General features: G+C 63.1%; 2 protein-coding genes across 6 annotated transcripts; both read right to left on the reverse strand.

Annotated features, from left to right (window-relative positions):
• Positions 1–715: 715 nt before the first annotated feature.
• Positions 716–14,513, reverse strand: SF1 (splicing factor 1). Of its 5 annotated transcripts, XM_059718430.1 has the most exons (13): positions 13,932–14,401; positions 9,963–10,088; positions 7,324–7,399; positions 4,514–4,666; positions 4,213–4,302; positions 3,727–3,910; positions 3,440–3,555; positions 3,242–3,349; positions 2,891–3,071; positions 2,289–2,529; positions 2,112–2,171; positions 1,841–2,011; positions 716–1,555 (listed from the first exon to the last, which is right to left on the reverse strand). In XM_059718430.1, exons 1-13 carry the CDS (start codon positions 14,311–14,313, stop codon positions 1,221–1,223), a joined length of 2,223 nt encoding a protein of 740 aa, XP_059574413.1. In that variant the 5' UTR covers positions 14,314–14,401; the 3' UTR covers positions 716–1,220. The 5 variants fall into 5 exon arrangements, with proteins under 5 accessions (XP_059574413.1, XP_059574410.1, XP_059574411.1 ...); XM_059718427.1 differs by lacking the exon at positions 7,324–7,399 and having other exon boundaries at positions 13,932–14,513; XM_059718428.1 differs by having other exon boundaries at positions 1,211–1,555; positions 1,841–2,171.
• A 1,107-nt stretch (positions 14,514–15,620) lies between these two features.
• On the reverse strand, positions 15,621–26,513 carry MAP4K2 (mitogen-activated protein kinase kinase kinase kinase 2). The gene is given in 35 exon segments (XM_059718571.1): positions 15,621–16,130; positions 16,219–16,231; positions 16,234–16,273; positions 16,817–16,887; positions 17,052–17,138; positions 17,233–17,304; positions 17,435–17,624; positions 17,806–17,909; positions 18,034–18,092; positions 18,198–18,321; positions 18,460–18,520; positions 18,606–18,685; positions 19,180–19,224; positions 19,227–19,263; positions 19,383–19,424; positions 19,776–19,879; positions 20,086–20,170; positions 20,172–20,237; positions 20,337–20,367; positions 20,447–20,485; positions 20,729–20,769; positions 20,891–20,955; positions 22,088–22,166; positions 22,750–22,857; positions 23,232–23,313; positions 23,399–23,461; positions 23,572–23,703; positions 23,908–23,980; positions 24,232–24,274; positions 24,405–24,452; positions 24,713–24,768; positions 25,078–25,142; positions 25,328–25,418; positions 25,590–25,647; positions 26,375–26,513. Coding segments are annotated over 35 exon segments (2,538 nt in total). The 5' UTR covers positions 26,471–26,513; the 3' UTR covers positions 15,621–16,042.
• Positions 26,514–26,648: the final 135 nt, after the last annotated feature.

Genomic DNA, 26,648 nt, shown 5'->3' on the forward strand with positions numbered 1-26,648 from the left:
AGAGGCAGCCTGAAGGTCGTGGCATTTCACAGCAGGCTGACGGACAGGCACAGGGGGCCAGGCCCTGCCACCCAGCTTCTCCCCTTACTCGAGGCACAGCTGGCAGCCCAGACACTCCAGCCCGCTCCTCCCAGCACTGCCTCCGCCGCCCGCAGGGCTGGAGGTTTCAGGGTGAATGCCTGGCTGCCGTTTAGCCGAGCTGGTCTGCCCCCGCTGGGACCAGTGAACAGGACCTTCCAGTGCCCCTGCTTTCACCCCTCTCCCTGGCACTGGAGAGATCCCAGGCACCCTCATCCAGACAAGGAGAGAGGCCAGGCTGCAGGCTGCCAGCTGCCCCTGCCCCAGACAGGAAAGGAACCCAGACACTCGGGCTCCCGGTGCCCCCCCACGGCTGGAGGGAACACAGGCACGCAGCCTCATGCCAAGCAGTGCTGTGGGGAGGAGGGGCAGGCAGCAGCGCCCAAGCCCCTGCTATTAAGTGCTGATTAGGAGCCGGCCACCCCAGGCTCTGGGGCTCTGGTTTCAAATGGCTCAGGGTGAGGCCGAAACCGGAGCTGCCAGGGTCAGGGCCCAGTGCCAGGGTCTGCCCCCCCCACTAGGGCAACAAGACCACAATTGCACCTTACCTCCATGCCCTCCCACCCCAGAGCAGCCAGGCCTGGGCTGCTGGGTCCCCAGGGAGGAGAAAGGTCGAAGGGCGCTAGCACTCAGCAGGTAAAGAAAGGGGTGTTTATTGGCAGCGCCTCCCCTTTAATGCAGTTTAATTCGTTACACCAAAAAAAAGCCATTAAGAAGGTGGGGGGGGCAAGGACCCCACCGCACAGAACATCCAGATGTTGGGGACAGGGGTGGGGGCCGGTGCAGCCCACCAAGCTAGGCTCCTTCTCTGAGCCCCCCGCAAAACCGCTGGCTGGTGGTCCGTGCCAGCCCAGGGGCACCGCGGCTCCGGCCCCGAGCCCGGGGGAGACGCTTGCGGAAGGGGTCAGGGGGTCACAATATGGAGCCGTGCCCCAGTCCTGGGGGCGCCGCCGCTTCTCACCGGGGCCTCGAGTCTTCGTCCGCTCCAGCCGCAGAGTGAAGAGGAGGAGGAGAAGGTAGGAGCCGCGCCCCCGAGGGCGTCTGCGGCCCCGCTCCGAATCTGGCTCCATAGGGTGAGATCGGCATGAGGTGCCCGTGTGGGCACAGGTCAAAGGGCAGAGTCCCGGGCGTCCATGCGTCCGTCAGTTCTGTGGGGGGGGTGGCGGGGGCGCAGGGGGCATGCCAAAGGGCGGCAGGCCGGGCACCCCCATGCCCATCATCGTGACGAAGTTAGAAGGGTCCATGGGGGGCGGAGGTGGGGGCGGGGCGTACATCATGCCCCCGGAGCCAGGCGGCGGGGGCGGGGGCGGCGGGGCCCCGGGCGGCAGGGGGGGCTGGGCCCCGGGCGGCAAAGGCACCATGGAGGGGTTGCCTTGCATCGGGGGGGCCCCCGTAGAAGCCGGCGCCGCCGCAGCCCCCTGCTGCTGCCATGGCGGGATGGAGCCGGTGCCAGCGCTCGTGGTGGTGGTCGTCGTATCTAGGGGGGCAAAGAAGGAGAGGCGGGTCAGTGTGAGGGCGTGGGGGCTAGGGGGGGGTGCCATGCAGCTTAGGGGAAGGCGGGGAAGGGGAAGGGGCTGGGACCTCCCTGTCTGACCCCAGGGTGGGCGTATGGGGGGAGTGGGGGGGCTCAGTCCCAGCACTGGCCCAACCCCACGCGTGGGGTGCGAGGCGCCCCCTTGCCCGGCCCTGCCCGCCTCTCCCCCGCCTGGGCCCGCCCCGAGCGCGGCGCCGGGGGGAGGGTAAGAGAAGTGCTCTTACTCACTTTGCTGCCATGGCAAGGGAGTACTGGACGCCAGACTGCTGCTGGGAGGCGGCGGTGGAGGCTGCTGCGGCTGCTGCCAGGGGGGGAGAGGCCCAGAGGGAGGAGGGGGCGGCTGAGCACTGGGCGGAGGGGGCGGCGGGGGCATCATACCCATCGGCGGCGGCATCATACCTGCAAGGCGAGAGGGGCGGGCGGTTAGGCGCTGGGCGCCACGGCGAGGCCAGAGCAGGGCGCGGCGACGGGCAGGCGGCACGAAACAGGCGCGGCTCACCTTTGCCTTGGTGCAGACGGTAGACGCCGGAGCCCACCGCGGAGCTCCCCAGGTATTGATCTTAAGGGAAGGAGAAACCGGAGCCTTAGTGCATGTTAATGGGGATGGGGCACTCCCCCCCCCACCCCGCTGCCCCCCCACCCCCCACTGCCGCACCACACCCCAGCCTGCACTTACCCATGTGGTGGGGGCCTGGGTGGCCAGGAGGGTGTGGCCCCTGGTTCATGGGCGGGTGATGTGGCTGCATCCAGGGCGGAGGGCCATTGGGGTTATGCTGCATGGGGTGCCCGCCGTGCCCACCCAGGCTAGGCATGGGGTGTGGGAAGTTGTGGGGCCCGCCTGGCCCCCCAGGCCCCCCGTGCATCCCGTGGTAGGGCCGGTTCTCCGAGGGGCCCGAGTTCATCCACAGGGGGCGGCTCTGGCAGGGAAAAAAGAAGAGGGGGAAGGTCAGAGGTCTCTAGGGGATTCCAGCTGCTGCAGTGCCCCTGCCCATGTCTGCTAATCCCAAAACAGACCTAGTGCCCACCCTGGTGCCAGCGAGTGCCTCAACCCTGCATGGAGGGGTCCCCCTCAGCCTGGCACAACAGTCCTGCTATGGCCCCTCATCACTTGAGATGAAGACTGCACAGCTGACTGTCCTGGCTCCATGGTGGAGACCAAGCTGGCCCCTGCCCCTGGCCTAGCCTCCCCTGTGGGCAAACAACGGCTGTGCCACCCAAGTGCGAAGCATCCCAGGTGGATGCACCTCCTGGCCTGGCCACGTGGGCCCAGGTACTCACTGGTGGTGGCTGACTGCTTCCTGGTCCTGCTGGTCTGGGCCCGCTTGACAGAGGGGTGGTGGTGGGTCCTGAGGAGGAGCCCACAGAGGTGGGCACGGGCGCTTCACCCAGCTCAGCCATGAGAGACAGGTACTCCTTGTCCATGCGCGCCTTGTCCTGGGCCGACTGCGGGTCGCCAGGCCTGGGGGCAGACACACAAGAGGCCCTGGTCAGCACTACGGCAGGGGCAGATGGACCCAGACACCCCCTCCCTGTAGCGAGGTCATCTCAGAGCCACCCTCCCTGCAGCCGCGTTAGGGGAGGGTGCGACACACTGATGCCCACCCCCGCGCCCCCCAGGCCCAGCCTCACCTGGTGAACTTGCAGTCGGAGGCAATGTGCCCAGCTCCCCCGCACTTGGTGCACAAGGTGGTGTTGGTGATGCTACGGGTCTCGGCGCTCTGCCACGGCCGCAGAATCCTGCCAGGTGGATGGAGAGGAGGATGAGACTGCCGCAGCCCCCAAAGGACCCACACCTGCTCTGTGCCCACCCAGCTGCCCAGGTCCTACCTGTTGTCGTCCTCTCGCAGGGTCCCATTGAGGCGGGCCAGCTCCCGCAGCTGCATCTTCCGCAAGTCGTTCTGGTCCTCGGGTGTCTCAATTCCCTGCTTCAGGATATTCCGGATCTGCCGAGGTGGGGAGGAAATCGGGGGGTGAGATGCTGCTTCAGCAGGGGAAGTGACTGCCTGCGGTCCAGCTGCCCCATGGGGCGAGGGCAGGGCCAACTTCCTCCCTCCTTGGGGGCATCAGCAAGCTACAGTCCCCTTCCCCCCCAACCCTGCACTCAGCCCCTTTACCTGCTCCACAGCTTTCTTCACATTCTCCATGGTGTTGGCAGTGACCAGGGCATGCAGGGGCTCGTCCTCCCCGGGCAGCATTTGGCCGTCCTTGCGGCCCACCTTGCCCTCCTTCACGGACCCCTTGCCGCGAATCATGATCTTGGCGTTGCATTCCTTCTCAATGTTCTTCAGCGTGTTGCCTCTGCAAAACCAAGACTCCCGTTAGAGGCCAGCTCAGGGAACCAGTGCATCACCTGTTCTACCCGTGGCAGGGTTTGGGGGTGGAGGGGTGGAAATGTCTCCTGTCAGGGTTGACAGCAGTTGCACATAGGGGTTAGGTAATGGATGTCTCTGGGATGGTTCAGAAGGAATGACTGTGCCTCAGGGACTAGCAGGTCCCTTCCAGCCCCACTTCTCTAGGATTGCAAACCCCGATTCAGACGGTTGCCCCAGAAGCACCTCCTACCAGCTCTGACCCCCTTCCCACACCATGGTGCAACTCACCTGGGCCCAATCAGAAGCCCGACAAAGTTGATTTCGGGGTACTCGTCCTGTGGAATCATCACCTTATCGCTCACTCGGGTTGCCGGAGGCCTGAAGGATTAGGAAAGCCTATGTCAGGATGGGTGTGGCCACAGTGCACAAGCTGAGAGGGAACCCCGGCTAACGAGGCAAGGACCCTCCCCTGATCTGGGATGAACCTAGCTTGGCAAGAACCCACCCAAGGGTACCACAGGGAAACATGGCCTGAAAAATCACTCGTGGGGTGCCCCAGCTGCATGCCACACTGCCCACAAGGTCTTACTTGTAGTCAGCCGGGGGCTTGAAGTCCGGGTTGAGGGCCACCATCTCGGTGATGAGGTTGTGCCTCTCCTCCTCCAGCTTCTTGCGGGTGCGGAACTCGCGGGTGTTCAGCCGCTTCCCCTCGCTGTTGTAAATGGGCTCGGGGGAAGGGGACCTGCAGAACACAGGGGTGGTTACTCCTCGTGCCGCCCACCCCTGGGGACCACTTACAAGTACAGCTCCCCCTCCACCCTAGCCTCACTTAGGCAAGTCAGAGCTACGGGTGCAAGCCAAGGGAAGGAAGGGGCGAGTTTGCTCATTCCTGTCTCATCGCTACGGGGCCGGGAGGTCACAGCAGAGCGCTGCCTGCTCCCAGGGGGGTGGGAATTGTGATGCTACGGAGGTTGCCAACAGATGTGGGGACAGCAGCTCTGCCATGAGCATGCCCGTTGCGTCTCTGGGGGAGGAGATTAGTTTGCAGAGAACCAGCTTTCCGCCTTCACCAAGTTACAAGTTTACAGAGGCTCCTAGCGTGGGTTCAAGTAGACTTTTAACACCGTAGCAAGAGCAACAGGAGCGCTGAGGCTTTTATCAAAAGTGGCTATCCCTGCTGGCAACACCAATTAAAGCTAGGGAAGAGCCCCAGCGTGAAGAGACGGTCCTGGCTTTTCCTTCACTGTGCTGGCAACTTCAAGGCCGGCTCTGGACCTGGGCTCTGCGTTTAAGGCTGGGTCAAACCGCCTTTGCTCGTTCCGCAGTCTGGACCTGTAAACCTTTGTGGGAAGCCCCGTTTCCTCCCCAGGTTTAGATGCCCAGAAAGCAGATGCTTTGGCTCGTTTGGGTTTAAGAGCAAAGTGCCGTAACGCTAAAATAAAAACGTCAGTTTGATTTACCACAGCTGTATTTGCGGTAAGAAAAAAAAAAAAAAGATCACACTCCCAGAATTTTGGTTAGGTTATGGACCTCTTTAAAAACATGTTGAAGGAAAATTTAGGATTAGCTGCAAGAAGGGAAGAGATTATGTGGATCAGGTTATCAAAAAAATACATCCCGGAGGTAAATCAGAAACCTACACCCTTGTTTTAGGTTAAGAGAAACTTTGTCTAGCTGGTTAAAGCAAGGATTAATAAAATCAGTTGATCCCACTGTCTTCTCAGCCTAAAGTGAACTGTCAACACATGAAATAAAAGGTCAGGTTTGATCAGGACTAACCAGGTCTGGATTAAGACCCCGCTTCTAAGATTTGAATCAAGTGCAATGCAACCCAGTAGCAGACAGAACATACATGAACACCCCCATGAGATTTCGCCCTCCCAGCTGGGTTTTACTAACCAGCTTAAACCCGCGTTAGCTAGCAAGTGGTTTAGAAACACACGTTTAACACATTCAAGGAACACTGGAATATTCAAGTGGCTTAATTTTAAGATGACACCTTCACAAATTAACACTAAAACCACGTCATGTCATGCAGTTTGGATTCGGTAGCGCTGCAGGAGAGCGATTAAGAGTGAAACCCTTCTGACACTTGAGCACAAACCCGGTGGAATGACTGTCTGGACCGCTAACGGCTCAGTATTTGGAAGGTCAGACCGCTCTGGCGCTGGTCTCTTTTGCTGACTTGATGGCTCAGTGTTAAAGGCTGTCATAACAATGCCTTGTCTTTAAAGAAAAAGGTTAAGACACCAATAACGCTCCCCCAGCATCCGGCTGGATTATCAGTCACATGTTAGAGAAGAGCTAATCTGTCAGGTTAATTAAGACCAACTGTCCCATCTTCATCCCCCCCTCTCCATAAAACCAAGTGCAGGGGGAGGAAAAAAAAGGATTGTTTTAAAACCTAGTCCCTCTGGAGAATAAAAGGGTTAAGAGTCCTCTGGCAATCTCTGCCTAGTGACCTGCAATAATGGGTTAAATAAGGTAGCCGCTGAAACCCTACTGAGCCGTCCCGGCTGTGCAAGGGAGTGCAAACTCTATGAGCTAAGGGAAACCAGAGGATTCCTCTGAGGAAAGGACGCAAAAAAACCCCCAAAACAGCTTGGGAGGCGAGCGGCTTTGCTAGCCAACCCACCCCCTGCACCCTCTGCTGGGTCGAAGGAGCCTTTTGAAAGAGTTATTTCAGGTGTGCCACATGCTGGAACGCAGCAGAAATTTCCAAGCTAGGAGAACAGGGATCAGGCCCCCGCTGTTCCACACTAACAAGCCAATTAAAAAACAAAGTGGTTAATTGCTGCTTCTCCCAGGGATGCAGCTCAAGCCAGGCAGACACCCAGTTGGCAAAAAATACAAATGAAAACCCTTCAACATCCCTGTTTGGAAAAGTGTATCCTGCCCCCCACAAAACAGATGCCCCTGGAACCCACAGCTGGGCTGGGTCTATATAATGGCAGGCAGCTGAGACATCGATTAGAAAACTCTTCTGATTTCCAGGAAAAAAAAATTCATTCATTCTCTGCAGTATCAGCTGATCAGAGCATGCTTCCAAGCTACTCACTGGACCATGCCATTAAAAAGGTAAAATAAAATAGTCCTTAAAAAGATGCACCTGTGAGACAGGCCTGAGAACAGGTGTTAATTGGCTACCTTCACCCCTCCTCGGATAGTCAGGTTAATTGAACCTACAGGCTAAGGGAAGTCCTTTCCCCCTGGGGGTCTGGCAGGGCTCAGGCTAGTGCCGCTGCTTCCCTAACCCCAGCTCCCTGCCCCATCAGAGCACTGCAGCCGTCTGCCTAGCGCCGGATTGCATTCAACTGACACATTACGATGCCACCGAAAAAAGATGTATTAAAAAAAGGTAAAAGTGTTACTGTCAGCTGGTTACAACTGTTTCCCAACCTGTCCTCAGGGTTAGGGGGGATGCCCAGGTCTCCTGTGCGCAGTTTACGAGTCAGGTCTTCTATCTGCAGTTGCACTGGAAGAAACCAGGTTAGGAAAGAAAAAAGGATGGAAAAAAGACAATGTTACCAAAAAACAAATCGCAACTCTCAACATCAAAGCATGAAGAACGGGGGGAGACTTTGCAAAGGGACGACTGACATACGCCCAGACCAGAGGAGACCCCACCGCGTTATGCCAGCCAGCCAAATTCAGTGGGGAATCCACAGCGGTCGTATTTACATCTAGCCAGTCTTCTTCCAAGAGGGTTGTTCGTTAGGAGGCAAAGCACTCGTTTGGGAAGGGGTTAGCAGGCTCCAAGAGATGAGCCAGGCCCATTCTGGAAGCAGATCCAGGGCGTGTGGCAGATGCTGTGGCAATTTCAGGGCTCCCCCCGCTGTTTTGGGGGTCTCTATCAAAGTCTCACTACTGATTTTGGAGCCAATTACAAATGCACCTTGGGCTGAGGCTGCCCACGTCACGTTAGCAGACGTCTGGCCTCCTGCAAGGAGGCAGCAACTCACAGATGGTGCTGTGTGCCTGTGCAGGGTCTGGTAATTAAGGCAACACTTTAGGGCAAAGGAACAGTGATGGCCGGGGGGGGGGGGGGGGGGGGGGGGGAAGCCGCACATGCTGCACTGTGCTGGTGGCCCCGGCCTACATCCAGCCCCCCCAAGTGCTCAGCAGGTTTCAGGGGTGGCGAGGCGCACACACTCAGAGCAGACATGACACCCGAGCAGCTGAGTAGGGCTTGGCTGACAGCTGAGGTGGGACCACGGAAAGATTGGGGTCCTCGAGCCCCCACTGCTGTAACGTGGCTGATTTCAGGGGAGGACGTGCGGGGGGCAGGTGCTCATCCTCTCACCAACCCTGCAGAAGGCACTGGTGTGTTGCACACACTTCTTTCCTTTGCACAGACTGAGAACTTGGAGCAGCAGTGACCTCTCCTGACCACCGACTGGGCTGGTTGACTTTTGGGGCTGCATGGAGCTGGCCTTGGGAGCAGAGGAACCTCGCTCTGTGGGAGATGCCCTGCGCATGGGGAACTAGGACACTCCCCGTCCTCGGCAGCCTTCTCAAGGCCGCTGCTCTGCAAACAGCCCTGGCTTCTCTCATGACCCTGTGCCTTGAGTTACCTCTCTACCTCAAGCCCCCTGGGATAAGGTGCAAACACTGGTGACGCTGCTGTGACAGCAGTTGCATCCTGTGGAGTGGGAATTGAAACTGCACGTCTCCTTTTCTTTTCCTCTTTGACCACAGATGGCATCAGCGCAAAGCAACTTTCCTGACTAACCTCTGCTGTAGGAGCAGACCCCTTGCCATCCTTTTTTTTTTTTGGTATTACAGCACTTGGTCAAACTCAGTTTAAATTTCTGCTTTGGGATCACTCTAGGGCAGAGATAAATAAGAGCAAAGCAGAAAGGTCCTGTTTTGACCAGGGGGTTGAACTAGATGCCCTGCTGAGGTGTCTTCCAACCCTTGTTTTCTATTAAATCAGTCTAAAATGGACTGGAAACCTGTCCATTCAGACTCTCAGCCAGCTCACAGCACAGCTGAACCGACAAGGCCAGGTCCAAAGCGTGTCAAAGCTCTTAGCATCTGTGCAAAAGGAAGAAGTGGCGGCTCGCGCTTGACCCTAACGGAGCAGGATCTCACTGTCTTGGGAAGAAGAGCTCGCTGTATGTAAAGCGCCAGCGGCCATGCAAAGTCTCGGGCACGTTAGGGTTTTTGCCCATTTCTCACTCTCCTGGCTTACATTTGGACACGTCAATATAGCATCACTGCTCGCAACGGAAGGCAAAGTTAACGTTAAACCTCATGTTTAAGAGCCGAGTCGCTGACACATCATTCTTACCCCCAACGGCAAAAATCAGAACATTTGACACTTCCCTGGTTTCAGTTACCGTTCCAAACCCGTGTCCCAGCCGTCTCCCCTTCCCAGCTGTCTGCCAGCAGATACAGAGCTCAGACTACAGGGAGCTCCAACCACAGGACAAGTTGAAGGTTTGTTTTTCTTTTTTTTTGTTTTTTTTTGCCAAAAACATATAAAAGGTGGAAGCAAACCATCTCATTTTCCTTCCGGAAGCAAAACCACCTTGACCTTTGCCACCTTGAGCACACAGCATTTTAACGACTAGACTCTAAGCTTTGTAACAATTAAGCAAGCTAAAACGCAAGTCAGATCGAGGCTGGGTGTGAAAGGGTTTCTGTGCAAGGCTGTGCTGTGAACGGAGGTACTTGCTTCCACATACCACATTTGGTTCAGAGGCAGGGTTCTCCACAGGGATCGCAGCCAGGCAATTACTTGCTGCCGCTAATTAGGCGGCAATGAATTAATCCCCATGGGACCCCCCCCTCGCGCACAACACCCATTTCCAACCGCACCGGTGGAGAACGCTGCTCCGGCCCCAGCGAGCAGGGAGCTGCGATGGTGCGCGACTGAGCAGAAACATGAGCGTTATCGTGTCTAAGGAACATGGTCACAATAACCTGAAGTCTAGAAGAAACACAGTTAAATGGCCCAGACGCTCCGCAGCCAGCAACAGCCCCAGGACGGGCACTGCCAGGACATTGGCGGGAAGAAGAGAACATGGATTTACCTATGTAAGCTCGCTCCTGCTCCCGGGTGAGGCCAGGAGGGATGACTGTGGGCATGCCCGGGATGACCGTCTTCTGCTCCAGGGAGTCCTGGTTCCATCTGCTCCTCTTCCGCTTCTTCGGGAAATCTGAGGACAAGCACCTTTCTTTAGGGAAGCTTGCACGTGTCTCACCGAACACGTGCATCTTGCAAAGCCCAGGCGATGCCAGCTGCCACCCAGGGCAAACACGCACTCCCTCCTTCCCCAAGCTAGACCCAGTCTCTGGTCTGGATACTGAGAGCAGTTACAGCGAGGCAGCAAAGATACTGGACTGACATCCTAGTCCCCAGCCAGCCCTAACAAGCGCAATAACTCAGAAGTGTTGCGTCCTCCCCACACTAGTTTTGGTTCCTCACTTTGGCCATGTGTGAAATGGCAGCCTGTCAGCCCTCGTACCAGGCCTCCGGGCACCAGTGACAAGGATGGGCAGGAGAGCGCATTTCACTAGCAAAAAAAAAAAAAACTTTGCTCCCTGGAGGCTTTTATCTACTGCCAATCAGCACACACCCCGAGCTGGCTGCTCAGGGGCGCTGGGCTGCCAACACAGGAGGGGAATACGAAGCCCTCCCGAGAGCGGTGCACAGAGCCACTCTGCTTCCTGTTTCCGTGCACAGTGTGGACATAATGCAGCTCTGAGCTCCGCCAGCGACATGGCCGCCTCCCGCAGCACTGGGGCGTAATTAATCTCCCCGCTGCACAGCCCTTAAGGAGATCTTGTGCCGAGCCCGCTGATGCCGGATGACGCCATTGGAAGCTCTGGCCATCCCACAGCAGCTTTCCCCCTCAGACTAACGCGGGAACAGCGGCTGTTTATAAGGAGGCTGTCTCTGCTCCTGCCTCGCTTCCGCGCTAAGTACAGCCGCACGGAGAGGATCCGTCTTTGCTAACAAACTGGCTAGGAGCGTGGCTAGCAAAGCGGGGAGAGGAAGATGAGGCCGACAGAGCCTTCCTGCTCCATTTCCTCCCCCTCCCTACTCAGGCCTCCATTTTGGTGGCTGATTCCCCTGCTAACATTCAAGCAGCAGGCCTGGCCTCTACCAAGGCCAGTGCCCAGAATCACCCGGGGCTGAACTGTGTGCGGCAGACTCCCAAGGACCCCGTTTGGGGGGCATGTGGAGGAGCCCCCTCCCCACAGGCACTTTCACTGTCCAACCCCCTTCCCATCTGCTCCTTGCCCTTGGACAGGTGCCGTCTCTGCCCACAGCCACCTCCCAAAACTAAGCTCAACTCCCCCACTCCTTACAGTCACCTCCCCACTCCCCCCCACCTAATTCCTTTGGTCACCCCACCCCTCCCCTCCAGGCTTCCCCCCTAATTTTGGCACTGAAATTTCATGCCCCCAAACCTGCAGCCACCCCCTTTATCAGCCTCCATACCACGCTAACGCTGCCTGCAGTGAGCACCCCTAGCTCCATGTCCCCTAGGTGCCTCTCCCAGCCCTCTCCCCACAGCCGAGAAAACCCCGTCACCCTCTGCTTTTAGCACTGCACCTGCCCCCACACCTCTAGTCCACATGTCACCTGGACCCCCTCCATGAGGCACACGCTGCTGCCCTGCACCCCGGATGAGGACAGACTCCCTGGGCATCAATTAAACCAGCTACCAGCATCTCTGGCCCTGACAGGCCCTCACCCATGACCCCCGCAACACCCAAGCCCATGTACATGCCCCCCACAAACACCTCCTGTGACTCAGTTCACACCTGTGTGACCATTTGTTAATCCGTGTAAGAACTGACCAGCTCCCCAGCAGGCCCTGAGGGACCATCCACCACCCAACAGGACCCTGAATCCCACCCCCCTAAGCTCCCATGATCTCCAGCACTTGTGAGACTTGGAGGCAGACTGAAAAGCCAGACCCCAGCGTGCACTCTGGGCCCCGTCTGTAGCTCTGGTTCTGCCCCCCACGTGCTTACACCAATGTTTCCCCAAGAGCAGACGCAGCCCCCACCTGCACGTGATCCCCGCTGCTCCATGGACCCCACTCACATGTGGACCTCTTACTTGCCTGTGATACTCTATGTCCCCCCCAGGCATCTGACCCTACCAACTTCCCCCACAGCTGCTCATGGGATGCCCTCCACACACTCCCATGCCCTCCATGACTGCCCCCATTTGCCTCTACCCCCATACCCAATGCCCTACAGAACGCCCACAAAGCACACACATGGGGGGGGGGGGGGGGGGGGGGGGGGGGGGGGCGCAAGGAACCAGTGGATCTACCTTGACCTCTACCCACTACTCATGTGATCCCTACCAGCTGACCAACTCCAGAGTCTCCCAGCCCCCCCCCCCCGTAGCCCCATACTTCTCTTGATCCCCACCCCTGAAACTCTCTCAGCTGCCTCACCCCACTCAAGACCCCAACACCATGCCCCTCATGACCCACACCCCTTGCCTCCCACCAGCCCCCTGGGAGATCCCTTGACACCCCCATTCACCACCTCAGAAGCCTCTGCATCAAAACACAACCCCCATATCACCAAGCCTCCCCCTACCACCTAAATTTCCAAGGGACCTCCCTTGTCGCCCCCCCCTACATTAGCCCCCAAGGGTAACTTTTGATACCCCCCATACCCCTACGGCCCATGTAGCCACCCCCCAAGCCTCCCTTGCAGCTTCCACACCTCCTTTGACCCCCCCACTTGCATGGCCCGTCAGGGCTTCCTTTGACCTCGTCCCCTTTTAACATCTCCCCTAAGCCCCCGTGCCCCTAAACACCCCCTAGGAACTCCCTCCATGACCCCCTGGGCCTCCTTTGACTCCCACATGCTCCCTGCACCCCCTCATAGCTCCCCTACTCATATGACCCTCCTTTGCCCCCTCCCACACCTCAAGGACCTTCCCCTACACACATGGACTCACCTCCTTAAAGCCTCCCTTACTCCCTAGGACCCCCTTGACACCCCCCCAATCATGGGATGCCTCAGAGCTCCTTTGATTCCCACGTCCTGCAATCCTCTTACGATTCACCCCAGCCCTGCCCCCAAACGCCGCCACGGACCACCCCCCATCGCCCTGAAGTCTCCTTGGTCCCCAAATGCCTCCTAGAACATCCCTTGACTCCCACCCCCCCCTCGCCTCAGGGCCTTCTTTAACCCTCCCACCCCTCACAGGTCCCAAGCCTGCCTTAATTTCTCCCCTCCGCACACGACCCCCCACCACAGCCTTCCTTGAGCCTCATGCGCTTCCCCCCACCCCTCCAAAGACCCAGCAAACACCCCCTTGACCCCCCCCCATACTCAAACCCCCAAAATGCCCTGTACTCCCTTTAAAGCCTCCCACAACCCCCAACCCCTTTGACCTCCCCCTACTGACATGACGTGACCCCCACACGGGCTTCCCCCAACTTCCATGTGCCCCATACCTCTCGGCCCCCAAACACCCCCTAGGACCTTCCCGATCCCCCCCCCACCCCCTTGGGCCCCCGCTACTCATGTCCCCCACGCAAGACCTTTGACCCCCCATCCACTGCCCCCCCCTCACAGGACCCCCCCATGCCCTGCTTAAAGTCTCCTCCAAGCTGCCCTTGAACCTCACCCCCGCCCCCTCCCCATCCTCACGTGACCCCCATGTGCCCCACACCCCCTTAAACCTCTCAACTGCCTTGACCCCGCCCCCATCACATGCACTTTGACCCCACTCCCTACTCCCGCCCCCCCCACAGCCTCCCCAGCCCCTCCACTCACACACGCCCGCAGTGACCCCCCAAGCATCCCCCCACCTCTTCCTACTCGCTGCCCCCGGGGCCCCCTTTAACCCCGTCCCACCCCGCCAGGCCCCCCCCGCTCACGTGCCCCCCCTTTTAAAGACACCCCGCCCCAGCCGCCCACCTAGGGGGGCCTCCAATGCCCCCCGACGCCCCCTCACCCCCACGTGTCACCAGCTGTCACCAGCCCTTGCCCTCCCCCCGCGCCCCCCCGGGCCCTACCTTTGCTCCGGCCGCCGCCGCGGCCCCGCTCGCCCTGCCCGCCCGCGGCCGCCCCGCTTCCCCGGGCGGCGGCGGCGGCGGCTGCTGCTGGGGCGGCGGCGGGGCCTGTCCCTGTCCCGGTGGCTGAGGCGAGGCCTGGGCCGGCGCGGGGGGCTCGGGGCCCGGCAGCGGCGGCGACGGGTAGCGGAAGGGCCCGAAGGGCGCCGGGGCCGGGGCGGCGGCTGGGGGGGGGACCCGGCCGCCGGCGGCTGCTGCTGGGGGGGCGGCGGCGGCGGCGGTGGCTGCTGCGGCGGCGGCTTGCGGCTGAGGCGGCGGCGGCGGCGGCGGAGGGGGTGGCGGCGGCGGGCGGCAGCGCGGCGAAGGGGAAGGCGGCGGCCGCCATGGGGCCCAGCAGCGCCGCGGAGGCCTGCGGCCGCGGCCTGTCCTGGGGGCGGCGGCGGAGGCGGCGGCGGGGGCAGCAGGCCCGGCGGGGGCGGGTAGGCGGCCTTGCCCGGGGGGGGCGGCGGTGGCGGCGGCGGGTGGAGCTTGCCCAGCGGCGTGGCGTTGGCTCCGGTCGCCATTGAGGCGCCCGCTTCGCGAACCTTCCAGCCGCGCCTTTCTCCTCAGCGCCGCGCTCGACGCCCGTTGGCGGCGCCGCACGCCACTCCACTCCGTTCTCCGCTGCTACTGGCGGGCCGGCCCGCCCGTCCTCCCAGTGCCACCGCTCATTGGTGCGGGGTCCGTTAGGGTTCCGCCTTCTTTCTCCTCGGGCCGCCCCTTTTTCTCCCCTCGACGCTCATTGGCGCGCCGCACGCCGCGCCTCTTGCTATTGGTAGGACGGCCTGTCGGTCCTCCGCGCGCACCCGCCCATTGGGCGGGAACTCCGGGGAAGAGACGCTATTGGAGGAGGAGGAGAAGGCGGGCTGAGGTGTCGCTCTGAGCAGGGCGGCGCTGGTAGTGGTGGAAAGGCGGGGGGCGGGCTCACAGAGGGAATAGGCGAGTGGGGATTGGTGTTTGTGGGGAGATTGGCCGCGCTTCACAGTGGGCGGGAGCGCGGCTTGAGATCTAGGCATGGATTGGAGGGGGAGACGGAGGGCGGGCACTCGGGGCGCGAAGACGCACCGGGATTGGCTGGGGGGCTCCGCCACGCGCTCCGGGTGCCTGAAAGGCTTTGGAAAGGGCGTTGGAAGACCCCGTCGCGGGGCGGGCGCCGGTGACGTCGGTGCAGCAGTGCGCGGTCATTGGGCGGCCGACGACTCGGCCGGCCGCGATCGGTTCCCGTGGCTGTCCGTCAGCTAGGACGCGCTCGGATTGGTGAAGACCATGCCTAAGCGAGGGGTGGCCTCCCAGAGGCTTATGGGAGTTTAATTCTGTCCCTTGCCCGTCCATCATGTAAGAGTCGCCTAGAGGCTCATGGGAGCCTGGTCAACCTAACCCCCCCCCGCTCATGGGACTCGTGGGGGGGGCGTTAACTAACTAAAGATGCCCCAGAGGCTCATGGGAGCTGGTCAAGGCCCCCCCAACTACAAAGGGGGCCACAAGGTCTGCACAGGCCACCCAGAGGCTCATGGGAGGCCCCCACCCCAGCAGACAGGAAGCGAGGGCATGGAGGGGCAACCGAGGCCCGGCTGCCAGTGGAACGGACCCAACCCCCCCAAAAACCTCCTGGGGGGCTACAAGGTCCCCCGCCCCCCAGCACAGCACGCGGGCTTTGACCGTCCACTTCTTTAATAGCGTCTCCCCGCGGGGTTTCTCAGTAGGTTCCAGCATAAAAACCCCCCTTAAGAGGGGGATAAAAATACAACCCCCCTAGAGAACAAGGGGGGAGGGGCTGGTGGGACCCCCAGCCCCCCAGGGAGGAGGGAGGCACGCGGGGTCCCCGGGGTCAGTGCAGCGTGCCCCCCCCGGATTGTCTCCGCCAAGGGATGGGGGAGGAGGGGAAGGGGCCGCGGCCCCCCCGCACAGCAGAGCCGGTTATTGCAAACAGTGGGGGGACAGGACGGGGGTCCCCCAGCCCGAGGGGAGGGAAGAGGGGGTTCTCAGGAAGACTTTGGGCTGTCACCTGCGTGACACTGGCCTGGCTTGGGGGGGGGCTGCCCCCCCTTCCCCTCCCACAAGTGTGAGAGTGGGGGTCAGTAGCTGCTTTCGTGGCCCAGGAGGATGTAGAGGTTGCTGTGCGCCGTGGGGCTCCCGGTGGGCCGGCTCTCCAGGATGATGTCCCTGCGGGTGGGGGAGAGCAGGGGTTATTGTGGGGGGGACGGGGGGGAGGGGGCTGGATGATGCTGGGGCGCCCCCCCACCGTCCTCACCTGTGCGCTCCAGCACCCGGAAAACCCGCGACTGATCCGTGATCTCCTGCGTCACCTGGGGGGGAGGGGAGGTCAGGTGCAGCCTGGGGGCCCCCCCGCGCGCCCCACTTCCTGGGGGGCTGCTGGGATATGCACACGCGCGTGCTCAAGGACACACATGCAAGCTTGTGCTTACACACTCTTGTGTACACACACATGTACATTCTCCCATATGCACTCTTGTATGTACACACACACTTGTGCTCCCATTCACTTGTACACACACACATATCTGTGCTCCATAAACATTCTTGTACACACATGCTCCCATACACTCACACCCGTGCTCACATAACACTCCTGGACACGCACGCGCTCTCGTACATGCACACGTGCTCACGTATAGGCTCCCACCCATGCTCACGCACATCCCCACCCAACCACGCTCCTGTATACCTGTGCACATGCCTGGCACACAGCAGGGACCCCACCCCTTCCTCCATAACCACGGGAAGGCCGATCCTGCCCCTCCCAGCCAGGTCTCTCTCTCTCCCCCCAGCAGAGCTGCCTGCTTGGCCCCACTTGAGAGGGCAGGTGTCATTCCCCCCCCCACGCTCACCTGTGCATCCTGCAGGCTGCGGCCCTGCATGCCATGCTTCCAGAAGGCCAGCACGCTGTCCTGAAGGCACACTGCAGGGGGGCGGAGAGGAGGGGATGAGGAAGGGCTCCCCCCTCCCCCAAAGGCCCCTGGCTCAGGGCAGCCTGGCAGGAGAGGGGGTGCCGGCACCCGGCAAAGGGTTCGGGGTGTGGGGGCACAGCCCCTTCAGCTGCCCCAACCCCCCCTGGGTACTCACCAATGGTCTCGATGGGGAAGGTAAAGTGCAGCTCGGGGGCCAGGCCGGGCTTGGGGGCCCCATTGAGATCCACAGGGCGCACGCAGCCTGGGGGGGAAGGGGGGAGAGAGTCCATGATGGAGGGAGGGGGACATGCAGCCTACGGCAGGGGGAGGGGAGCAGGTGGGGGGGGGTTACTCACGTTCAAAGCAGACGAGCACCGTGTCGCGATCCAGCTGCGTCATGTGGCTGGCCCAGCTCGAATCCCCGTCTGCTGGGGGGGGGAGGGGGGGGAGGAGACAAGACCTGTTGGACCCAGGGAGGGAGGGGAGACCCCTGCCCCCCATAACAGGATCAAGCTGGGATCAGGACCCCCCCCCCTCCTCCCACTCCCCAGCACTTACCCGGGGGCCGCGGGACGCAGGCACCGGGGTTGAGTGGGAGCAGGTGGAAATCGAGGGCCCGGGGGGGACTGGGGCCGGGACCAGGGCCAGGGCGGTCGGCGGCCCCCAGGCAGACGCGGGGCTGCTCCTCACCCTCTGCCACCAGTGGCTCAAAGAGCCCCAGCGGGGCTGGCAGGGGCACGTCCACATGCTGGGTAAGTGGGGGGCATCAGAGCTGGGGGGGGTCAGCTCCAGCCCCCTGCTCCCTCAGCCCCAGGCTAAGCCCCGTAAGGGCACAGAAGCCCCCCCATCGACCGAGTCCGAGACCCCCAGCCCTGCCAGTGCCCCTCACTCCCGCCCCACAGCCCCCTGCCACCACTCCCGACACCCACCTTGAGCAGCAGGAACTTCTGGAGGGGCTCGTACCACTGGAAGAGCAGGAGGCTGCTGGGCAGCGCCGCGCACAGGAAGGTGGCGCCCGACGTGGGGTGTCGCACTGGGGGCCGGGGCATGGGGGAGTATCAGCGAGGAAACCCCCCTGCCCAGCCTGCTGGTGCCCCTCATTCCCGACCCGCAGCCCCCACGACCGCAGCTAAGGCCCCCACCCCACATACACTCACCCACGCGGCACTGCGAGCAGCCCTTGCTGTCAGCCAGCTTGGAGGACAGAGCAAAACGCCTACATGGGAAGGACGGACAAGGGAGGGGTCAGTGGAGACCCCCCCCCCCGATGATGGGAGGGGGCACAGAGCTGGCTGGCATGGGGTGGGGGCTGGACACAGACCTGGGGATGATGCGCTCGGTGAGGCGGTGGGTGGCGATGGAGAGCGGGACCTGGTGCTTCTGCAGCTGCCGCCGCTGCTCGAACAGCCCCAGCAGGTTGTGGGACACGATCTGGGGGGACTTCCCTAGGGGGGGGCAGAGCCCCTCAGTCACATCCAGCCCCCCCGGCGCCCCTTCCTTCCAACCCGTAACCCGCAACGTGGCTCGTGTCCCTCACTCCTGACCCCCTCGCTGCCCACCCCCAGCCCCTGCCCCCACCTCACCTGCCAGGGACAGCAGCACGTTGTTCATGCAGTAAAGCCAGTGACACCTGTGGGGGAGGAGCTGGGGGGGACAAGAGACCCAGGGACATTGTCCATCAGGCCACAGGCATCCCCAACCCCCCATCCTGTCCACTGCCCCCCCTCACCTTCTCCATCATGTCTTCGTGCAACTCGTGCAAGTTGAGTGTGTAAATGCCCTCCTCGGCCCCCACCACCATGTACTGATCTGGGGGCACCAGGAACAGCGTCAGCCTGGGGGATAGGACCTTGCCCCCCTCCCGCCCCCCAGAACAGCTTTGCCAGGACCCGGGGGGGGGCAAGGCAGTTCCATGCTGCTGGGAGGGGGGCTGTATAGGGCAGAGGTAGGGGCTTTGGGAATGGGGGACACCCAATAACTCCCCCAGCCTGGGTCCTGAGGAGCCCATCATGTGACCTTCGGATCCAGGTCTGTGCTGCCCTGGGGCAGGGGTACAAAGCCGGGCAGTGGGGTGCAGCTGGTTCTGGGGTGGGGGGTGTAAGTGGCTGAGCAGAACAGAGATGCGGCTGTCTCTGGGGTGGGGCCTTGGGTCCTGGGACACGGGGCTGAAATGCAACTGGCTCTGGGGTGGGACATGTCAGCAGCCAAGTAGAACAGAGGCAGCCGGCTCTGGGGGGTGGGGCTCGGGGCTGGGGAGACAGGGCCCTGGCTGATGGGGTGCAGCCAGCTCTGGGGGTCCATACCTAGTGTGGCCGGGTGGATCCAGGTCACGGCAGAGTTGATCTTTAGGGGCAGCCGTTGAAGACCTTGGAGAAGCAGGCGCCCATCTGGTGGGGGGGAGGGGGAGAGAGCAGGGGGTGGGGGGACAGCCAAGAGCCCCCCCACCCTACCGCTGTCCCATGACCCCACGGCACCCCCTGCTGGGCGAGGACGGAAAGGCACTTACGTGGACCTTGGGGGTGGGGGGCAGCCCGTGGCAGCTGGACCTCTGCAAAGGAGACGGGGTGTCATTATGGTCGGGGGAGCAGTGTGGGGGGAGCCCAGGCGCCCGAGCCCCCAGCCCCCCCACTCTCACCTGCCAGCCCCCGTTCCCTCTCGGTGCCAGACGGAACGGGCGTCCAGGCTCCCTGGTTTAACTCCCCAGCCCCCGCTGCCCCCCCCCAGGCATCCAGGCCCCCAGCCCCCCTACTCTGCCCCAAATACCCGATCAACAAGCGTAACTTTTAAAGTTCACAAAACTAAGTATTTCCGCCTAAGCTCGCATGCGCATATATTATTTCAGAGCTGGGGTGAACCCAGGCGTCCAGCTGCCAGCCCCGGCCAAGGCTCCCACACCCACCTCTGCCTCGTCCCTCCGCTTCATGGTGGCCCAGTCTGTGGAGACGGGGGATGTCCCCAGGGTGGGGGGGCCGGCATCTGGCTGGGTGGGGGGGTCCAGGCTGCCTGGGGGGGCACCAGACACCCCATTAGCACCAGCTCTGTGTCCCCACCCAAACCCCACCCTGAGGCATCCTCCCCCTTGACCCACCAGGCTGAGACCCAACGCTCTCGTCTCACCCGGCCTTCACTGGGGAAGAGTCAGATCCCTGCCCCCTCCCCTCCCCTGGATTATGCTAGGACCAGGACTCCTGCCCCCCCTCCCCCAGTACCTGGCGGGGTCTCCACCCCGGGGGGCTCAGGGCTTCCCCCCAGGTCCCAGTCCAGCAGGTCCCAGAGCAGCGACTCGGTCCCAGTGCCCACCTTGGCCATGGGGCAGTTCTGGGGGTCCGGGGGGCTGGACCGGTGTGGAAGGGGCCAGGGCCTGGGGGGCAGACACAGAGTGGGTGGATGTGGGGATGGAGGGGCCCCAGAGGGAGCTGGGAGCCCGGACACCTGGGTAGGGGGTGTGGGGGGTACCTACCTGCCCTGCAGCCGGGCGGATGGTGAGGCTCCTAGAAGGTAGCAGGCGAGAGGCGGTTACTCCCCCCATGCTTTGGGGCGACCCCAGGACCCCCCCAATCACCCCCATACCTTTCCTCTAGGGCTTCCTCCACTGACTGCAGCAGGCTCCTGGGGGGGAGAGGAGTAAGAGAGCTGCCAACAGCCCCCGCCCCGCCAGAGCCAGGAGAGAACCAGGCGTCCGGGATCCCAGCGCCCCGCTCTCACCCCCAAGACACCCCCCTCCCGGAGCTGGGGAGAACCCAGGGGTCCGGGCTCTCGGCACCCCCCTCTACCTTCCCCTAGGCAGCCTTGGGGTCCCCCCCATCCACAACATGGCTGGTCCAGCCCCCCCCCAGGTAATAGGGTACCTACCCTCCATCTCCTAGCAACGTCCAATCCTCATCCTCTTCCCTCTGCCAAAGGTCAGGGAAATCAGTGACCCCGGGGACCTCTGCCCTGCAGCGCCCTGTTGGCTGCCCCCCTGCTGGGACAGGACCCCCCCCCCCACCGGGACCCCCAGACCATCACACTCACGAGGCCGCGGGACGGCTCTGGCTCTGTCTCTTTCCTCAGCGGAGGCCCGAATTTCACTTGATTAACTGGAAGTTAAATGAGGCTTTAATTAACGAAGCAGAACCAGGCCAGCCCCAGCACAGAGCCGGAGGGACGCGGCCGTGCCCCTTCCACATTAGAAGCCCTCCCACCCCCCTGGCCTCAAACCGGGGCTCCTGGAGCCAGGCGTGTGGGCGAGACCCATGGGGGAAGGGGGCACTCCACCCTGAAGAGTTTTAATTGGATTCAAGATCTTCTTCCACTTCCCTGCAGCTTCATGTGGAGCTTAAATTAACCTGGAGGCCCCCCCCCAGAGCTGGCCGCATGCCAGTGCGAGGCCCTGTAGCCCCAGCTCCAAGCCCCCCAGAGCTGGTGCCGGCTGCTACTAGGCTGCTGACACGTCCCACCCCAGAGCCAGCCGCATTTCAGCCCCATGTCCCACCTCAGAGGCAGCAGCACCTCAGCTCTACTTGGCTGCCTGCCCCCTCCCTCCCCAGAGCCAGCCGCACCCCAGTGCTCAGCTTTGAGGTGGGGCAGGGCCTGGGGGGACAAAGCTGAGCACTGGGACATGGCCAGCTCTGGGGTGGGAGGCGTTGGCAGCTGAGCAGAACAGACATGGACAGCTGCCTCTGGGGTGGGTCCTTGGGTCCTGGGAACATGGGGCTGAAATGCTGCTGGCTCTGGGGTGGGACATGTCAGCAGCCAAATAGAACAGAGGCACTGGCTTGGGGGGGGGGGGCATTGAAGCTGGGGCTTCAGGTCTGTGCTGCAGCTGGGGCTGGGGTGGACTGTGCTGGTGGCCAAGTAGAACAGATGCAGCCAGCTCTGGGGTGGGCCAGGGGCAGGGATGGGGGTACAGAGCCGGCTGCACCTGTTCTACTCGGCTGTTGGCACATCCCACCCCAGAGCCAGCCGCAGCACAGCCCTGGATCACCAGCCCTGACCCTCCCAGAGTCGGCTGTGTCCGTTCTACTTGGCTGCTGACATGTCCCACCCCAGAGCCAGCTGCACTGCAGCCCTGTGTCCCCATTGCCCAAGGCCCCACCCCAGAGACAGCCGCGCCTCCGTTCTCCTCGGCTGCCGACACCCCCACCCCAGAGCCAGCCGCATCTCAGCAAGGGGCCCGCATTAACGCTGCTGGAGGGACGCGCTCCCCTATACGGGGTGGGGGAGGCTCACACTGGATCTCGGAGAGGGTCCTTTCCGCTTGCCCGTGTCCCCCGTGGGAGCGGATCTTGTCCGGGAACACATCGTAGGTCTGGGAGATGAAGGGGGGGTAAAAGGGGGGGGCACGCAGGGGGTAAGACGAGGGGATCAGGGCAGCTAGTTTAACCCTTCTCCTGCCCCAGCCCTCCCCAGTCAGGACTGACCCCACCTGGTATTCTGCCCCCGCCCCGACCCATATACACCCCCAGAGCTGGGGGGGCACAAAACAGCCTAAACCCCCGGCACTGGTCCTCGTCCCACTTGGAGCACGTCTACCCCCTTCCCCGGGGAACCAGCTGGGGGGGGGGGGCACAGAAATTACCACCCCCACCCCCGGCTGGGGTGATTGTCATGGAAACGAGGTCTAGAGCACTTGGAGGGATGTAACTGGGGGGGGGGGGGGCGAGTACTAGCCAGGCCTGCTGCCCCCAGCGTGGTTGTCATGGTAATAGAGACTGCTGGTTGGAGGGGAGGTCGGAAGCAGGCGGGGGGGGGGGGGGTTGTCGTGGTGACGGGGCCTAAAGTAGCAGAGATAGGAGCTAGCCTGCACCCCCAGATACCTGTCATGGGGGGGTGAACCCTCAAGATTTGGGGGTCACGGGACAGCCCCCCCCCGCGCGCCCCAGGTCCGGTACCTCGAAGTCTCCGTCGTCCAGGGCCGGGGCGGCCAGGTCGGGGCTGTTGGCCTTGTCCAGCAGCTCCACGGCCAGGGCCCGCACCAGGGGCTGGCTGGTGAAGGGGTGCTGGGGGGGGGACACAGGGTGAGGAGGGGCCCCACCTCAGGCCCCCCCACCCCCTACTAGCCCTTGGGATCCCCCCCCCCCGTCTCTCCCAACCCCCCCACCACCCAGAACCCCCCAGAACCCCATTAGCCCCCAACCTTGCTAGCCCCCAGGACCCCCCCCACCCCTACTAGCCCCTAGGATGCCCCCAAACTCCCCTGGGCCCCCCCACAAGTGACTCCCACTACACAGAAAACCCCTCATAGCCCCCCTCGGACCCCCCCAGCCCCAGGACTCTGAAGGTCCCCCTCCCAACCCCCCCCAACCAACACACACCCAAATACGCCCCCATGGCCCCAAGCACCCCACCCCCTCCCTTGCTCTGCCCCCCCCACCTGCAGGAGCTTCTCGGCCGTGGCTCTCTTCTTGGGGCTCCGGGTCAGCGCCAGCTTGAGGAAGTGGTGGAAGTCGGGGGACCTGGTTGTTGGGGGGGGGTCAGCCAAACCCAGACACCCCCAAGCGCTCCCATAGCACCCCCTGTTTGGGGGGCCGGGGTACTCACCACTGTGCTTTGTCTTTCAGCTTGGGGGGCTGGAAGCTGCTTTTGGACATCACCATCAGGGCCCTGCAAAGGTGGGGGACAGACGTGGGGGTGGGAGGTAGCACCCCGGCCCCCCAGCTTAGCACGGTTGGGGGGCGGGAAGTAACAGGTGGGTGGCATGGGGGGGGGCCTACCTCATGGGGTGCAGGTCGAAGAGGGGGGGCTGCAGCTCGGCCAGCTCAATGGCTGTGATTCCCAGCGCCCAGATGTCACACAGCTGGTTGTAGCCCCCCTTCTTCTCCACCGCCGCCACCTCGGGGGCCATCCTGGGGGGCAGAACAAGTCCTGGGGTCACACCCCATGGGTCCCAGGCATCCAGGGGTGCGCCCCACCTCTCCCACAGGACCCTGGGCTGTGCTCCCAGGCCTCTGCCACCCCAGCCCTGCCCCCTCCCTGGCTCCTGTGCACCCCAGGACTGCCCCCCAGGTGACCCAGGACCCCCACAAACCCACTGCCCCCCCGGGGGTCACCAGTAGGGGGTGCCGATGAAGGATTTCCGCTTGGCCACGGACGCCGTCAGCTCGGCGGAGACCCCGAAGTCGGCTGCAAAAACGGGGGGAGATTAGTTGGGGCGGGAGGCAGCTATGGGGAAGTAGCTGCAACCTTCTGCCCCCCCCAGTCCTGTTGGTGCCCCTCGCCCCCAACCTACAGCCCCCTACCCCCGCCAAGCACCCCTCACTCCTGACCCACAGCCCCCTGCCCACCCCCAGCCCTGCCGGTGCCCCCCACTCCTGCCCCGCAGCCCCTCTGGAGGCAGGGGGGAGGGATGGGGGCGAGCCCGGGCACTGACTGACCCAATTTGACATCTCCATTGTGCGTGAGGAGGATATTCGCTCCCTGCAAGACAAGGTGACAGCATCAGCACTGCTGCAGAGTTGGGGGGGGGGGGGAGGGAGAGGAAAGGGGGTCATCCCCTCCCCCACACCCCAGCTGAGCCGGGGGATCGGGGGGGGCTCTAGGTGCCCACCTTGATGTCCCGATGCATCATGCCTTTCGCATGCAAGTGTTTCAGTCCCTGCGAGGAGAGCAGAGAGCCTGTCAGCTACAGGACCCCCCCCCCCCCACCTGCATGGATGTCTGACCCACCAGAGGGGGGGTCTCTAGCACCCCCAGGTCACCCCCAGGTGCAGCCGGACTCCGAGGATGGAGAAATGATGCCCTAGGGCAAAGGACAGGAAACCCCTCCCAGGTGTCTGGGCCCCCAGCCCCCCCTGCTTGCCCCCCCAGCCCCCCCCCCGGATTGGAGGGAACCCAGGCGTCAGGGCCCCCCCCCACCTGCAGTGTTTCTCTGCACACGTAGGCAATCTGCTTCTCAGACAAGGGGCCTGTAGCTGCAGAGGGACAGATGGACACAGGTCAGCCCCCCCCCCCAAAGCCCCTCGGTGCCCCCGGACGCCCAGCCCCCCACCCTCCCCTTCCTCCCCACTTCCTGCCCCCCCACCCGAGGCAGGAAAAAGGCTCATGTCACAAACAGGAAGCAAAACAGCATGAAACTAAGACCGTTCCTTACAACACCCCCGGACGCCCGGGCTCCATCCGTGGGGAGGGCAGGGCACCGGGGCAGATCCCCGAGCCGGAGGGGACCCAGGCCTCCAGCTCTTGCCCCCCACCCCCAGGGCCGGAGGGCACCCAGCACTCACCGTGGTAGATTTCTTGCAAGGAGCCCCCCCCGCAGTACTCCATGCAGATCCAGAGTCGGTCATTCCTGGGGGGGCAGAAAATGGGGGGGTTACGACACCAGCAGGGCACCTCTGGGGGCTGCACACATGGGGCCCAGAGCTGGGATGCGGCTGGCTCTGGGGTAGCGGTGTCAGCAGCCGAGTACAACAGAGGCCGCTGGCTCTGGGGGGGTTGGGGCTGGGATAGCGGCCCCCCCTCACCCCCCTGCACCTGAGGTAGCTGCCAAAATAGGCCACGACGTTGGGGTGGCCGCACTCCCGCAGGGCCGTCACCTCCTGCTCGATGGAGCTTGTGTCGTCCCCTGCAAAGGGAAGGGGGGGGGTCGGTACCTGTAGCTTTGAGACCCCCACTCCCAAGTTGACCTAGGGGGCATTTCCGCACCCTCTTCCCAAGCTGGAGACAAGCCAGCTGCCCAGGCTCCCAGCCCCTATTCCGGGGGTCCAGGATGGGGGTCCTCAAATCCAGTCCTTACCTGGGTCCAGTTTCACGATCTTAATAGCAGCCAGGTCCCCTGTCTGGGTGTCCCGGGCCTGACACGGCAAATGGGGTGTGGGGGGCAGTGAGGGGGGAGAGGACCCGGGCTCCCGGCACCCCACTGCTCGAACGCCACGGCTTGGCCGAGGACCCAGGCGTCCAGACTCCCGGCACCCCCTGCTCTCGGCCAGCCGCGGAGCTGGCAGAGAACCCAGGCATCCGGGCAGGGAGACATCCCAGGCGGGCACAGCGGAGCGCCCGGGGGGAGGGGGCATCCCAGCCCGGGCTGGCAATGCCTGCGCAGGCGGCTGCCCCTGCCCCGGGCGGGCCTGGCTGGGGCGGGGGATCCTTGCAGGCCACAGGCAGGAACACAACCCGGGTGGCCCTGGCTCCCCGCCACAGCTCCCTCCCAGCCTGGGGAGGGACGCCAAGCGTCTGGGCTCCCCGCCTCGAACTCCCCCAGCCCAGACAGGGAGAAACCCCCAGGCATCCCGCCCCCCCAGCACTGGAGAGCACCCAGGAGTCCCGGCTCCCGGCCCTACCCCCCCCGGCACCCACAGAGCACCCCCAGCACCAGGGAACGAACCCAGGTGTCCGGGCTCAGCCCCCCTGCACTAAAACCCCCTCCCCAAATAGAGGACCCAGGTGTCCGGGCTCCCAGCCCCCCTGCTCTCACCCCCAGCACTGGAGGGAACCCGGGCGTCCGACCTCCCCCCAGGAGGGAGTCCAGGCATCCGAGCCCCCCCCGCCCCCCCCTCTGGAGCGAGCCCAGGCGTCTGGCACCTTGTAGACGTCCCCGTAGGTGCCGGCCCCGACGCGCTGCACCAGCTCGTAGCGGAGCCGCGGGTCCTGCGGGGACAGCGCCCGCCACAGGCTCATGCTGCCCGGGCCCGAGTCCCGCCCGGGAGGGGCCTGAGGCCACGCCCCTTGGCTGGGGGCGGGGTGGGGCAGCCCCGCCCCCCTGGGGGTGGGGCAAGGCCAGGGCCCACCCCAACAAGCACTAGGGGGGCCCTATGAACTTCCCCAGCCCTGCTCCTGCTGGGGTTAGACTCCCTAC

Source organism: Alligator mississippiensis, chromosome 15 (assembly GCF_030867095.1).
Source record: "Alligator mississippiensis isolate rAllMis1 chromosome 15, rAllMis1, whole genome shotgun sequence".
In the NCBI taxonomy this organism is placed as follows: domain Eukaryota; kingdom Metazoa; phylum Chordata; order Crocodylia; family Alligatoridae; genus Alligator; species Alligator mississippiensis.

Bases quoted from the DNA above. Each gene is read 5' to 3' on its own strand.
- SF1 (XM_059718426.1), bottom strand. From the start codon at position 14,491: ATGGCGACCGGAGCCAACGCCACGCCGCTGGGCAAGCTCCACCCGCCG. The intron at 2,172-2,288 runs GTAAGTGCAGGC...CCTTCCCTTAAG, and splicing joins CCCAGGCCCCCACCACATGG to ATCAATACCTGGGGAGCTCC. The intron at 1,556-1,840 runs GTGAGTAAGAGC...TTGCCCCCCTAG, and splicing joins TCCCTTGCCATGGCAGCAAA to ATACGACGACCACCACCACG.